We start from the raw sequence: 14,905 nt of genomic DNA, 5'->3' as shown, positions 1-14,905 counted from the left end.
GTTGTATAACATATACAACAAATGATGACAAGTGTAGCTTATATTATTTTATTTAGACTATAATTCGTGCTTTTAGAATTTCAGTCGTGGAAATAAGTGAATGAGGTAAACACACACACACGTAATGTTCACCAGCATCAACAGTAAACCGGACTCTATCCCAATTAGATTATGCACATTAGTGTTGTATACAGAGAATGCACCCTCTACCCAACACAGCACCTCAACATAGAATACATGAATTGATGGTGAAAAATGATTTATATAATTTTGTAAAAAAAACCAAAACAAACAAACAAAAAAAACATTAAAGAAAGCACATATTGCTGCTTTTATTGCATTTTTTTTTACCATTTATAAAAATGTATAGAAAGAAGGTAAACAAATGAATGGTATTTTCTTCAACAACTGTGCATGGTTGAATGCTCTTATGTATGACCAGTTTAATAGGATGTGTATGTTATGGCATTAAGACTGTGCTAATTTAGAGCTGATTGATGGTACACCACCGTTGAGTGGCTGAAAGGTCATTCTGGTAGTTAAGAGTGTGATATCAGCAGAGTCACAGCTGGAAGACTGAGCCCTGGCCACTTTGGACAGTCCACCTTAATCACATGTTAATAAACAAGCAAGTGCTTCTTGGAGCAAATAGCTCAATACTTCTAGCAAACAATCAGAAGAGAGTGGGTAGATCAAATCAAAGGGTCAGCCTTGACACACACATTATTGTGAGTACAGGGGGAGCCCAGTGGCTTACAAAATGTTTATGAGCCATTTATAAATCTACAGAAAGTGCTAGAGAAGCTTAAAAGTGACAGATACGATGCTTTATTTCCTTAATATAAGCAGAGTAGACATATGAGCATATGACTGTGGTAATGGGCCAGGATTTTGTCAGAAAAGAAGCAGTTTGACCAAAAGGCTATGCTAAACAGTACTCAAAAGTAACCAGGTAGAAAAAACACTGGGAAGGCACTAGGGATTCAGGTTTTAAGGTTTGGTGTTTCCTTTTCTCTCCAGAAGTCTCCAGACTCCTTGCATACTCTTGTTCTTGTCATCACAAACATCAAAAAGGCCGTGGGGACTTTGGCAGGAGAGGTCGGATTTGGCTAGAGGAACTGAGACTGTCCTCCCCCAGCTCACGTTATGGTGGTCAGCTTGTCAATGAGGTCATCGATGGTGTAAACTATGAGCTTGATGTCATCCTTCTCAGCCATTCGGTGCTGGCCATGACGGCGGAGGATAACGTCAACGTCAGCGCTAAGCACACGCTCAGCCACCTGCATGGAGACGTGCCAGGGCACGTCCTCATCCTTCAGGCCGTGGACGAGACGCACGGGGCAGGCAATCGGGATCGGGCTGTGAAGGATGCAGTGGTTCTCAGCCTCCCGCAGGAAGTCCAGGCTCACCGTGAAGAAACCCTCCTCATTACTTTTTGTTGGAATCGTCCACGTGCCCTTGTCTTCGAACTCCTTCCTCTCCTGACAGAAAATGGAGGCTCATAATTCTGAATTATACTGAAATCAAATGATTGATGCTACATGTTTATGTCTTTGGAGGCTGGGTAATACCATGCATACTGTGCTATGCATTTCATCTCAATGCAGGGTACGCCAGACCTCTAACCCATAATTCACCCATTGAATTTTGCCCTCAATTACAATTCAAATCATAACCCTCAAGGTACAGGTTCTAGAGATTTTACATCCTCCCTTTATGAACAAATCATTCATGACGACAAACCAGTCAATAGATAATATTAAACATTTAAAAATAAAAATACAAGTGATTACAAAATCTAGGACTGGAATAAGGATTCAATGTTCAGAGTAAAATACCTCTGCTCTAATGGCTTCTCACCTGTAGAGGAAGTGACTTAAAAGCTGTAACAAAATAATCAGCTGCTGTGGAGATGCCCACCAAAGCTTTCGTCTTCTCTGGTCGAGCAATTGCAGCAAGCAGCATTAACCAGCCACCCATGCTGGACCCAACTAGAATCTGCAGCAAAAAACACAGAAAGTGTTTTGATAACTCAAAAAGAAATATTTTTACACTGTACTAAAGTAAACATGGACATTCAGAAGAACCAAAATAAAAGAAAAGTCAAACTCTTTAAATATTTGCGCAATAGTAGCGACCTCTAGGGGCCATAGGCACTACTGGAACGACCTCTAGGGGCCATAGGCACTACTGTTCCTTGGCACTACTGGAACAAACATTCACAGGATTATTACTGTATTTCACCTGTGGCCCTTCGGCAACTTCATCTAACATAAAGAGAACGTCCTTCTTCCAGGTTCCAATAGTTCCCTCTGAAAAGATACCTTCTGAAGCTCCATGGCCTGTGTAATCAAACCTATACAACAACGCAAACCGGTTAACATCCGTGCTCACTATAAGATAATAAACATATTGGAATAAGAAATGGAGCTGATAAAAGTGACCGATCAACACCATGAAAGCTTTGCTGTAGCACAAATCAATCAAACTTGTTTAGGCTACCTCAGACAGGAATGGCCTAATGACCTGCAGAAGTCTTCCAGGGCTTCGGCTTTCTCCCCACTCATATTAGAGCCATAGCCAGGGAGAAACATCACACCAGGACTCTTTCCTTTTACTTTGCGATAGGCAAGCTTTGGTAAGTCTGGACGTGATATGTACTGTATACCAGACTTTTGTCTGACCCCTGCAAAAAGAATTCGTAACAAAATTGTTACGAAATGACATGCATATCACTTGAACTGTGTTAGGGTTTATAGTACTGTAACCGCAACTTAGTACAGCACAGGACAGGTTTACTTTATCGAATTTTAAGATGTGCAGTTTAATGCGGTTTGACAATGTTAATAATGGCAATACCACAACATGAAGCGCTGCATCTCAACGATGTTGGCTTCTCAGTGCGGCAGAATCAACACAATTATATACAAATCAAACACCTTATAAAGATCAAAGATATACGGTGTAACTAACCTATTTCATAGCACCAAAATGCTCAAACGGCCTTTCCATGTCACAGCCCCTAATCTAGCTGCTTTTTTACGAATGCTGTTAAGAGGTCTACAGGATAATGCAACAGTATGCAATGAGTTCACTTTTACTGACCATTGACAAACTTCGGTGAAAGAACACCGACTAGTCCACTGCCCAAAGCCTGGGAAAGTCCTCTTCGACAGTGTGCGAGCACTACGGCTGCCATACTGTGCTGAAGTTACATCTGCGGAAATACCGCGAGACTAATTAGGTTGCCATGTACTGAAGAAAAAAGTCCTCTTTTCCGCTGTGTCAAACTGTAATTTTGTTGTTTCTTCGTCAGTCACAGGATAGTAGAATATACTGGACAACGACCAATTTTTACGTCTGATTTTTTTTAACACACCCTTTATTGAACCTTGAAAGATCCTGCCAAAGAAATCCTGACGTCTCCATCATAATCCTTAAAGAATGAATCCGAACCGGATAACTCAAATACAGTTAAGGCTTGTGTTGTTCATACAATACCTACAAAATCTAGATGAGTCTCACTCACCGATAATCAAATCAGGAAATGCATTTTAAACGTAAACTTTATTTTTTAAAAGCTTTTAAACACACGTGATCGTGCGCTTGGACGAATAAAAACAACGCAGACTTATTCGTTATACTTAGTTGTGCACAAAGTTTGGTGCAGCTGGTCTATAACTGAAAATGTTTCTAATAACCTTTTGGCGTTCTAAATTGAATAACTTTAATGTCTCTGCTTAATTTCAGCTCAGGTTCTCTAGACTCACCCGTCTAAATGTGGTATTTGAATAATGAATCACACTATCCAAATATTACATTTGGATGTAACGCACAATACATTCTCCACAATGCACATTAGATTTTACTCGAAGAGTAAATGTCAAGATCAAAGTATATACTCTAATACATTATCACTTTATAAATTCATAACTTAGCGGTATGTTAAAATGAATATATTTATGTTTCTTGTATATCCTGTATATTTAGTAAACATCTGAAGATACAAAACACAAAATATGTTATAAACATATTGTAAACTATAGTGTAGTCTTAACCGTCCTCTTTTGTAGTGCCTTTATCTGCAAATATGAGAATATGTTCAAAGCAACAACCACTATGTACACACATATCTCAATAGTTTCAAGCAAAACAGGTTAGAAGCACTTAGAAACCTCACAAACATCCTCTCTGTAACTTATGAACATGAACATATACATTATTTAGCAACAGATAAACAGCATATTGGTTTTATACTGTCCCACCTAATCATCAAAAACATCAAGGGATTCAGTTGACTTACTGAACTTTCCCAGACTTACAAAACTTTCCAAAGATGGTTTCAGCATTCAATTTCTGTAAAGGTATTAGATACATGAAGCTATAAGATTTTCATATAATATAAAAGTGTTCGATACTGCTTTGTAAGACATTGGCATGAATCTTTTTTTGATGTCCAGATTCTTAATCAAGAATCTTCACTGGCCCTTCATTGTCTCATCAAAGTGCCGTTTCCCATCCAAGTAGAGCATAGACTCTAAGGGGAACAAAAAGGTGTGTGTGTGTGTGTTATATATATGCATGCGCTCCACATTCATCAACACGCTCAACTTCACTGTCACTGTGATATAAATCCTAAAATATTTAAGGGAAAACAATGTATGTCCAGACCTCCATAGCTCTGTGGCACAACAGCAGGAACATCCTCCTCAACTTGGAATGTGAAGTGAAAGATGTTAGTGGTGTTGTGCTGCCGGGTGAAGGGCTCAAGCACTTCGGTGTGCACCCTGACCTGGATGTGATTCCCCTCAGTGTAACAAATCTGTCAAAAACATCAGGACCATCATTTTAGTGTCAATGCACTGAAGGCATTGTAACACTTTTGTTACTTTTGCTAGGTTTAGGTCAGCTGCTACCTGTGAAGAGAGCAACAGCAGGGAGCCAATCTCTACCGGCTTCTGGAACATGATGTCATCCACAGACACCAGAATTGGCCTACTACCACTGTGACAAAGGCAGCAATACAAGCATATATTTTATATATATATATAAATAAATAAACACTGCTCCTGCAGCTGACCTGGAACAGCAGGTAGAGCAAAGTGCTGAAAACTCCATGGTCAAGGGTTTGATTGCCAAGGAACACGTATACTGATAAATATGCAATTCACACTGGATACAACAGTCTGCCAAATGCTGTAAATATAACTGTTGTCTAGAGCACAGCCAGTGAAAATTGGAATGATGCCTTACGCAAATGCACACGCGTTGGCCCAACCTAGCTCGTAGGCCTTCCTCATGAGAAAGCCACCAAATACCCGATTGAAGATATTCCTTTCCTGTTTTGTAAAAAGCACGCGCGCACACACACACACACACACACACACACACACACACACACACCAACTTTCAGGTTTTAGCAGAATTTTAAAAGCTCTATTTTTATTGCCACCTGTGGGTTTCATCTTACCTGTGGATGGCATATCTCCAAGCCCTTCATTTTAGCATCCTCCATCCACACAGAGTTGGGGGGGCGGATTCGACTCCGGAAGCTGACTGTCCTAAATGGGAAAGCAGAACATTGGACATCCATGAAGAAGAGCATGACTCAATAAAGGTATAAACGTGGAGGATGCTGCAATACAAGCCTTTGGCAGAAATCTTGATTTATGACTAAACCTCATCTAGACCAAGACTAAGAAATTCACTCTCTCATTAAACTGGTTTCATATGTGTGCGTTTATGTCTGTGTGAATTTCTGCATGAATTTTACTTTGTGTCCAGAGTGTTAAGAAACAGGCTGTGGATGATATTCCTCTCATCAGCTGTAGGTGCCACCTTCAGTAATGAGGCTGTGCTCATCTCCACGCGCCTCTTCTTGTTAACTGACCCCAAAAGATTTTTGGATATTCAAATTGGGACAACGAAAACAATTTTAAACTGTACATATTAAGGTTATCACATATATCAAGCTCTTACTCTCTCCTTGCTGAAAAAGCTTCTCTTCCTCTGGCCCTTCAAGTTTTAGTGGGTTTACAAAAGCTGCCCTAGAGTTATGAAGAGTGGCTCACATTAATTCCAAGTCAATTTACTACGTCATATAAATCTGTTAGCCTCTTTTGTAGTCATACCTTTTGTTTTGTGGATCTCGGGCTACCATCACAAATGTAGCATCTAACACAGGAGTGTAGGCTCCATCATGGAACTGTGGAAACATTTCTATGACATTAATGTAAAGACACACAAAAAGCTCAAGATGCATAAAGCAGTTTGTGTCTATTTCAGCTAAGGCCTGCTGACATGCAAGAGGTAATAAAGAAATAATCTGACTGAATCAATAATATCAAACCCTCATGCATACAAATTTTTATTATCCTTATTTTTATTAATCTTATATTTCTTGGAAAGGCTTTATGAATTTTCAAGGATTGTGGGATGTGTGGAAATATCCCACATTCCTTACAAAGGTACCTGTGACATGTGCATTTTAGCTTCAATTGAGCTCTTGCCCACCCACGTCACATGACCTGTGAACTTGATGTCACAATCTGGGTAGACCATGTTCTTTCTCATGTCTAGGAAACAACCACAAGACAATGACATGCAATATGTACCTCAAGATATTATTATTATTAGTCCATAATAATAAACATATAATAAACATAATAACTACACATGCACAATCACACACCAATCTTGTCCACCAGGGCGGTTACAATGGAAAGTGGAGATCTCTCCAGCTCCTTATTTAAAGTGTGGGAGTAACAGATGAGCACTGTGGAAACAAAGTTGAATAAATGTGTCATGTTGAAGAAAGGGTCGTATCAATCTTGAGCTCATGTATAGTGACCTTGTAATGCTGGTCAATTATTATGACTGGGGAAGGTTTATTACCCGCTAAACTGTCAAGGTCTTCCAAAATCCGACCAAATCTGTTGTGGGGGAGAAGTGTTTACAAGTGAGACACCAGTGTTTTATCAATCAGCATGAAATATCAGTGCAAACTACACAATATCCCTTGAAGTATTACAAAAGATGTTTTACACACCCGATAAAGATCTAAAATATCATCCCATATAAATATACAAACATTAACCTCAAATGCAATTGAAAACACTCACAAAAATAACATTAAAAGATCACAAATATTACGGATTATATCATATTATATATATATATATATATATATATATATATATATATATATATATATATATATATATATATATATATATATATATATATAGTTGCCTGGCCAAGAAAAAGGTCACACACTCTAATATTTCGTTGGACTGCCTTTAGCTTTGATTATGGCACGCATTCGCTGTGCCATCATTTCCACAAGCTTCTGCAATGTCACAACATTTATTTCTGTCCAGAGTTGCATTAATCTTTCCACAAGATCTTGTATTGGTGATGGGAAATTTGGACCACTGTGCAAAGTCTTTTCCAGCACATCCCAAAGATTCTCAATGGGGTTCCGGTCTGGACTCTGTGATGGCCAATCCACGTGTGAAAATTATGTCTCATGCTCCCTGAACCACTCTTTCACATTTTGAGCCCGATGAATCCTGGCATTGTCATCTTGGAATATGCTCGTGCCATCAGGGAAGAAAAAATCCATTGATGGAATAACCGTTCCGTTTATTCAGGTAGTCAGCTGACCTCATTCTTTGGGCACATAACGTCTGAACCTAAACCTGACCAACTGCAGCAACCCCAGATCATAGCACTGCCCCCACAGGCTTGTACAGTAGGCACTAGGCATGATGGGTGCATCACTTCAGCCGCCTCTCTTCTTACCCTGATGCACCCATCACTCTAGAACAGGGTAAATCCGGACTCATCAGACCACATGACCTTCTTCCATTGCTCCAGAATCCAATCTTTATGCTCCCTAGCAAGTTGAAGCCGTTTTTGCCGGTTAGCCTCACTGACAAGTGGTTTTCTTAAGGCTACACAGCTGTTTAGTCCCAATCCCTTGAGTTCCATTCGCATTGTGTGTGTGGAAATGCTCTTACTTTCACTATTAAACATATCCCTGAGTTCTACTGTTGTTTTTCTATGATTTGATTTCACCACACGTTTAAGTAATCGCCGATCACGATCATTCAAAATTTTTTTCCCACCACATTCCTTCCTCCAAGATAATCTTTCCCCACTGTCCTTCCACTTTTTAATAATACGTTGGACAGTTCTTAACCCGATTTTAGTAGTTTCCACAACCACAGGATGTGTCTTTCGACATGGTTCTTTAACAAATGAGAAGCTACTCCCTGCATCAGTTAGGGTTAAATAACTTGTTGCCAGCTCGTTTTGGTAATTCTGTGTACTTTACTACAACTTGGATTATCTCTACATTTCTTACTACAGTACACTGCAGTTACTCACCTGGAATGTTCTTTGAATACACACACACACACACACACACACACACACACACACACACACACACACACACACACACACAGTTTTAGCCACACACTACAGTGATGCCTTAGGTCAGGAGGAACAGAAAATCTACTGGTTTTACCTGACAGTGTTGTGGTAGTTCAGGTACTTCTCTCTGAGTGAGGGCTGTGTACCCAGGGGAAGATGCACCTCAATCTCACTGTCCTTCATCGTCTTGGCGGGCAGCTGATCTTGACTGCTAGCAAGGTGCCTACTTAGCAAAGCCCGCTCCTCCATGGCTTGCTGGTGGTCTCTGTAAGTGGAAAATGATAAAAATCCAGCAGGCAATTACAACTGTGTATCATTCACTGACTCAATTTCAAACTACTAAAAATGGATTTGTGGATCATAGCCCATTAATCAATGTAACTAATAGTAACTATGGTCATACATTAATAGTATAGCACAGTTTTCCTGTGAACCATACGACGTGTCTGAAAATGCATAATATTTCTCAGAGGCTGACGATGGCATACTTCCAGTTGGTTGATGCTCCCACAATCTGCCTCAGCCTATTTCGTACTGTTAAAAAAACAAACAAACAAACAAAAAAACAGAATCAGAGGAGTCAGGTGACGAGATCTAACAAGGAAATATGCTGCTGTAAGCTTGCTGCATGGCCTTATATCTTCTCAAACAGCATGGCATGGACTCACTGAGAGTATGCTGAGGCTAATACTCAGTTGCTAATGCCTACTGAGGAAACGGGGCACTCCAAAGGCATTCAAGTAAATGTACTACTGGGATGAAATGACAGCTTTAGTAGAAAAACCTGCCCCATTACAACACTGAATAGAATTTGTAAAGAAAAAGATATATTTCTATATGTATACTGAGTTTTGTAGGCTAATGTAATCCATTTGAACTTGTAGAGTTTGTGAAACAGGTAAGAAATCTTCCACAAGGAAGATTTAGGGATGTATACAAAAGCAACACACAGCACAGCATTTTGTAGGTTTAGAAATATAAAAAACATTTAAAAGAATTAATTTGTTAATTAAGCCATATGTGAAAGATGAGTAGTTGAGCTTTAGTTGTTTTTTGTGTTTCTGGGGTTAATTAAGGTCAAAAAGCAAGACACATCTAACTGCAGTCACACAGACCAAGCCCCTTGTTGGGCAAAGTCCCTAAGCGGCAACAGACCCTGTGCTGGGTGGAAGTGCTTGCTAAGCAAGAAAATTGCAGTTGATGAAAAAGATTTAAAAAATGACATTTTTAAAAATATTTTTTACAAAAAGATAAAGTCAATCTATTTTGTCAATGCTTTTTAGTTTACTCTTCTACAAGTGTCATTTAAAGAAGAAAAATAAACCAAATGGCAACTCTTCTGTTAACGTTAATATATCATTTTCTTTTGCTTTATGTTTTTATTATTAAATTGTATTTATTTGGCTAGTTGCCCAATCAGGGATCTGGGGCTTTTATTTTGAAGATAGTCATAAAAGCCACGTGTTTCTCTTTGCCCAGCAAATAGACTATGGCCCAGCACGGGGCTATGCCCATTCAGGGGCTTAGTGTGAGAGGCAGAAGCTCTACTAATTAAAAAAGAATGCAAGATAGATTAGATTAATTTTACCAACAACACACCATTGGTCACAAGCAAGTGTGAGTTTCCTGTAAGGAAACATAAGTGAGTGAAGACACACTACAATAAAGGCAATTTTGATAAAGACCCAATATGGTAAAGTCAAATTTACAATAACTTTGAAACAGTGTCCTTTGTACACACCTGATTTAATTCACAGGCTAAATCCAGCCCACCATAAATGTGAATCTGGGATGTGAGAGCAAGAAAAGCACAACACTGTGCTCCCAAAATGGTTTAAGAACCACTGATAAGGCTCTCACAATTACTAAACAACTGTATAATAATAATAGCAAATTTAGCTATTATTTTTAAAACTGTTTATCTAACAACAGTTATCAAAAGTCAACGAAAAACCAAAGGGTGCAGAGATGCATAGCTAGTTAGCAGACCTATGTCCGTTTTCATGAGTGTGCTAGATACCTTCAGCCATATCAGGAGCCTTCCCCAGTAAGGAGGCTGAGCCCACAGAAAACGCCCTGGACATCAAAGACGTGGCCAACTTCAGGACCCTGAACCCGTAAGAGATGGACAAGACACAAGACTCAGGGTCGCGTTTACTATAATCCGAAGCAGCCTTATGCAATGATAAATGGTTAAAAATTGTCTCGCTGTTTTCAACTTGGCATCTCTCTCTCTCTCTCTCTCTCTCTCTCTCTCTCTCTCTCACACACACACACACACACACACACACACACACACACGCAAACAAACCCAACAAAAAAAACAAACAAACCCAACAAACAAACAAAACAAAACCGCATGTTGGGACAAGGTAGCTAGGTTAGCGAGCTAGCTGGCTAATAATGTACCATGTCAGGAATCTCTATTGGAGCCTTACACCCCGAGAAATCAAGCTCCAGCTCTTACCTAGGTGAAAACATGTCGGCTTCTTGTATTAGTTAAACAGTTCAAACTATGACAGAACCAGACAGATTTATCTTAGATAGCTAACTTGGGCTAAGAATTCCTTACACGACGGGACAGTCAAGACACCTTCCTGGTAACCCTGGAACAATTTGTACCGTAATAACTATTCTATATCGCCACCACGACATCAAAACGTCCGTGTTCAGACTTAACCTAACCGATCAACGGCTAACCCTAACTCCAGCCCAGCATAGATATCATCTGCAAATATAGTTTTATTAAGCTAAAAAAAGACATAAATGTCAGATGTTCATTCTATGATGTAGGTTGTGGCTACACAGAAACCCCCTTTTATTTATTATTTTACTTTGATAATCATAAAAGATGTATTACTTAGTAGCATATTTATTATTATTATTATTATTATTGCACAATTTCATATTCACAAATGTAAATTCAATCATTCTAAAGCTTAATTTAACAAATTTGAAATAGAAATTGAGCAATACAGAATGACTTAATGCTGTATCTTCATACTATACCTATTTCGATTTTTTAATTTATTTGGTGGGCGGGGGTCAGTTACAAAGCGGAAGTCTTTGCACAAATTAGGCCTACTTCAAATGAAAGCTTGACATTAACAGTTACTGTCAAATTTATCAAAGAACCAAGGTATTTACAATTGCATAATGAAAAGTATTGATTTTTTAAATCCGTAGATTATTACAACGAGATGTAAGGATTTGTCCACAAATTATTTGACCTTAAAATATCGGTACCAGAAAATGGTTTAAATAGGCTATATGACACCCTATGGATGGAGTCATCTGTTTAACCACAACACCAGTTGCATGGCGCTGTGAAAAACTGTCACAGTATGACGTTTCTATCTATTGCGCCTTTCTATTGGTCAGAAATTTTACTGTAACGGCCCACTCACAAACATAAACATTACTTTAAGCAAAGGAAACCTTAGCAGCTGACGCACAGTCGACCTTCTGAATGTGAGCACCTTACTATAGGGTCAGGATCCCAGACTGACTACAAAAGGTATACTCCTGGGAAGCGAATGAAGAGACATCGTTTGCATCGCTTCACTTATAGAGGACTAGTGAGAAAAGGAAAAAGAAGAAAATGGCACATTATAAGTTGCGTAAAGCAGAGCCAGAAGATGTAACAGACATATTGCGACTTATTAAGGTAGGTTTTTGCACCGTTTATTTTTTTAATAGCCTGACTGCTTGCATAATTTTTCAGCAGTTTGTTCGTGTCTGATTGAGTGCTTTACAGCGCTGTCGAAAGTAAAGCTGTGCGTGAACTCTTGAAAGCTGCCATCTTTTTATGAAGTACTTCTCTGGCGCGAAAAAGCGTAGCATTAACTTGTCTTTATTAAGTTAGCTGTGTCCAGTTATGGTACATACCCTCCATATTCTTTTGGCTGAATTCAGTTTCTCCTTCACTTTCCCTTGCCTCTTTGTACTACCAGGAATGATTATTGTTTTCCACCGAGTTACATCAGCCTACTGAAATAAAGAAATAAACAAAAATGAGCTGTATAAATAACATTGTACACTATATTTACAGGAACTTGCTAAGATCGTGGAAAAGGAAGATCAAGTAATGCTGACTGAGAAAGGTGAGGTGGACTAATACGTGCAATGAAAAGACGGGCATCACATTCCAAAGTACAAGGTAGTAGAACAAGTAATTGCATGGCATCCAATTATTTCATCCTGTGTACAGATCTTCTTGAGGATGGATTTGGTGAACACCCCTTCTACCACTGCATCGTCGCTGAAGTTCCTGCTGAGCAACAGAAAGTTGAGGGTAAGGAAACACACACACACACACACACACGCGCGCACACAGACAGACAGACAGACAGATAGATAGACATCGATCGATCAATAAAAGCAAACCTTTATTTTTTTGATCAATCACCTCTTATGCAGCTGAAGTATCATTTCATTTTTTTCTGTGTCTTTATTTACAATCCATACTTTTGTATTCATTCGAGTATGGCAACACCAAAGCATTAAAAACATACATTTTAAAACATTAAAACTTGCATTTGCAGGTTATTCAGTAATTGGGTTTGCTATGTACTACTTCACTTATGATCCATGGATTGGAAAGCTGCTCTACCTTGAGGACTTCTTTGTGATGAAAGAATACAGGTGTAAGTATTTGTTGGGAATCAGATTATGTTATGAGGTATGGAGTATATCTGAAATCTAAAATTCTTCCATCTCTGTAGGTCTAGGAATTGGGTCAGAAATCCTGAAAAACCTCAGTGTGGTAAATTCTAATCCACTTTTTTTCATATGGCACATACTCAACATCTAATGGGGTTTTAATCTACATTTTTTTGTTATATTAGAATGACAGTTATTACTGTGCATTGTAGCCATTGCTCTCATCTTATTGTGTCCACAGACAGCACTTAAGAGTGGCTGCAACAGCATGCACTTCATTGTGGCCCAGTCCAACGAGGCTTCGATCAACTTCTACAAGCGACGTGGAGCCTTGGACCTCTCTCTGGCAGAGGGCTGGCGCCTCTTCAGAATCGACAAACAGTGTTTGCTGAATTTGTCAGCAGAGGAGTGAGGTGCCCTATAGCACTGGAGTCCATGGGAGGGATTCGACACACCCACCTCTCTCACTACGTGTTTCCTTTGCTAATATACATTGGGCATTCACCAAACTATTCACAACGTTAATCATCTTAAATATAAATTGTATTTTTGAGACTGACAGAAAGGAACTTAGTTTTTTTTTTTTTTATTGAAGCAATCGATGATTGCCTTTTTAATTCCTTTGGTGTGTTTTTGGTTAATGTCATATAGAAACAGGCATGTGTTGTCATTTGGTGACATTTAATTTAATAAGGAGAGGGACAATTAGAGAGTTATTTTCACTTCTGTTTAAATGTAACAGGTGAAAAAAATCTTGTTTTTACGTGTCACTTGTTCACAGTTCCTGTTTAAATTAAAGGCAACTTAATCATGCCTGAGTAATGTCATTGTAGGAGTAAAGCATTCTCATGTCTCCTTTGCCTTGAAGAGAAATAGTTGCCATGCCTGTTTGTGAAGGTGGGGGAAGCTGTTCAATGCACACCCATGGTATCAGCTAATATTTCTATTGCTTTAGATCTAAGGGTAGGCACTACCTAATCATTACCATGGTTATACCAACTCTTACAACATTCTATGTTGAAGGTAAAGGAATGTTATGTTTAAGTAAACGAGCATGGCTAGCGCAGTACTAAAATATTATGACTGCAGGCTTGTTCTAGGTGGTTTGTAAGTCAGAAACCAAAATTGGCAACTGCTTCAGGTGCTTGCAGATCTGGGAGCATCTATTGGAGCTTACAGAAATGCAATAAACAGCTGCAAGCAAAAGTAAACATGTGCTTAAAGGTGCTGGAATAAACCTGAATAATTTTATTATCAAAATCACCAACTGTGAATATCCCTCTGATGGGCACATCTGTACTGGTCTTCATTGTTACTGTACTCAGATTGACCAGGTGCTTGATTCTTTTCAGTTTTTCAAAAAGTAATATATTTTTTTTCTTCTAGGTGTCTATATTTATGTGTATATAGCCCTAACAATGGCATAAATAAAACCACACAATGTTAAACCTTAAAAGGAATTTTCTGTATTTTGTTATTATTATTATTATTTTGCATTTAGTTCAGAGGGACTAATTTCCTTTATTTAGATTTTAAAAACAGCCACTGTACTATCAGTAAAGTCAAAGTATTAACAAAACAAAAATGTTGATCTTCATAGTGAAAATACATTAAAACTATTACATATTAACATTAATTACATGTTAGTATGCTAATTATATTACCAAATATATCAATTGCTAGTCATCAATTTTATTAGTTTACTTATTAACAGATGCAGCAATATGTGCAGTCAGGAACATATCTAGTTATAAAACCATGGATTATTGGAAACTACACTGTTTTTATGTCAGGGTTACTTAGT

General features: G+C 38.6%; 3 protein-coding genes and 1 long non-coding RNA gene across 12 annotated transcripts; 2 read left to right on the top strand and 2 right to left on the bottom strand.

The window, feature by feature from the left end:
* Positions 1 to 32: 32 nt before the first annotated feature.
* On the bottom strand, positions 33 to 3,314 carry abhd10b (abhydrolase domain containing 10, depalmitoylase b). Its single transcript, XM_027004443.3, has 5 exons — positions 3,106 to 3,314; positions 2,503 to 2,686; positions 2,245 to 2,356; positions 1,861 to 1,998; positions 33 to 1,481 (listed from the first exon to the last, which is right to left on the bottom strand). The coding sequence occupies exons 1-5, from the start codon at positions 3,197 to 3,199 to the stop codon at positions 1,140 to 1,142; spliced, it is 870 nt and encodes a 289-aa protein (XP_026860244.1). The 5' UTR covers positions 3,200 to 3,314; the 3' UTR covers positions 33 to 1,139.
* A 28-nt stretch (positions 3,315 to 3,342) lies between these two features.
* Positions 3,343 to 5,027, top strand: LOC113573884 (uncharacterized). Its single transcript, XR_003410260.3, has 3 exons — positions 3,343 to 3,473; positions 4,461 to 4,554; positions 4,899 to 5,027. It is a non-coding gene; the product is annotated as an uncharacterized LOC113573884 (long non-coding RNA).
* On the bottom strand, positions 4,064 to 11,118 carry LOC113573883 (acyl-coenzyme A thioesterase 9, mitochondrial-like). 8 transcript variants are annotated; one of them, XM_035526509.2, is made up of 16 exons: positions 11,012 to 11,118; positions 10,460 to 10,548; positions 10,039 to 10,065; positions 8,928 to 8,973; positions 8,534 to 8,704; positions 6,895 to 6,932; positions 6,692 to 6,775; positions 6,472 to 6,575; positions 6,132 to 6,205; positions 5,980 to 6,047; positions 5,774 to 5,885; positions 5,471 to 5,561; positions 5,254 to 5,339; positions 4,917 to 5,004; positions 4,672 to 4,822; positions 4,064 to 4,537 (listed from the first exon to the last, which is right to left on the bottom strand). In XM_035526509.2, the coding sequence occupies exons 1-16, from the start codon at positions 11,092 to 11,094 to the stop codon at positions 4,479 to 4,481; spliced, it is 1,371 nt and encodes a 456-aa protein (XP_035382402.2). In that variant the 5' UTR covers positions 11,095 to 11,118; the 3' UTR covers positions 4,064 to 4,478. The 8 variants fall into 8 exon arrangements, with proteins under 8 accessions (XP_035382402.2, XP_035382403.1, XP_035382407.1 ...); XM_035526510.2 differs by having other exon boundaries at positions 10,907 to 11,115; XM_035526514.2 differs by lacking the exon at positions 11,012 to 11,118 and adding an exon at positions 10,181 to 10,225 and having other exon boundaries at positions 8,843 to 8,973; positions 10,460 to 10,547.
* Positions 11,119 to 11,841: 723 nt separating this feature from the next.
* Positions 11,842 to 14,557, top strand: sat1b (spermidine/spermine N1-acetyltransferase 1b). 2 transcript variants are annotated; one of them, XM_027004395.3, is made up of 6 exons: positions 11,848 to 12,106; positions 12,491 to 12,542; positions 12,650 to 12,733; positions 12,984 to 13,085; positions 13,164 to 13,204; positions 13,343 to 14,557. In XM_027004395.3, exons 1-6 carry the CDS (start codon positions 12,041 to 12,043, stop codon positions 13,511 to 13,513), a joined length of 516 nt encoding a protein of 171 aa, XP_026860196.2. In that variant the 5' UTR covers positions 11,848 to 12,040; the 3' UTR covers positions 13,514 to 14,557. The 2 variants fall into 2 exon arrangements, with proteins under 2 accessions (XP_081573672.1, XP_026860196.2); XM_081717546.1 differs by lacking the exon at positions 12,984 to 13,085 and having other exon boundaries at positions 11,842 to 12,106.
* The last annotated feature ends 348 nt before the right edge of the window (positions 14,558 to 14,905 follow it).

The sequence above is a fragment of the Electrophorus electricus genome, chromosome 1, assembly GCF_041902795.1.
Source record: "Electrophorus electricus isolate QZ-2024a chromosome 1, ASM4190279v1, whole genome shotgun sequence".
Taxonomy (NCBI): domain Eukaryota; kingdom Metazoa; phylum Chordata; class Actinopteri; order Gymnotiformes; family Gymnotidae; genus Electrophorus; species Electrophorus electricus.
Note: the sequence above shows the minus strand (reverse complement) of the source record. Positions and strands in the feature narration are given on the sequence as shown.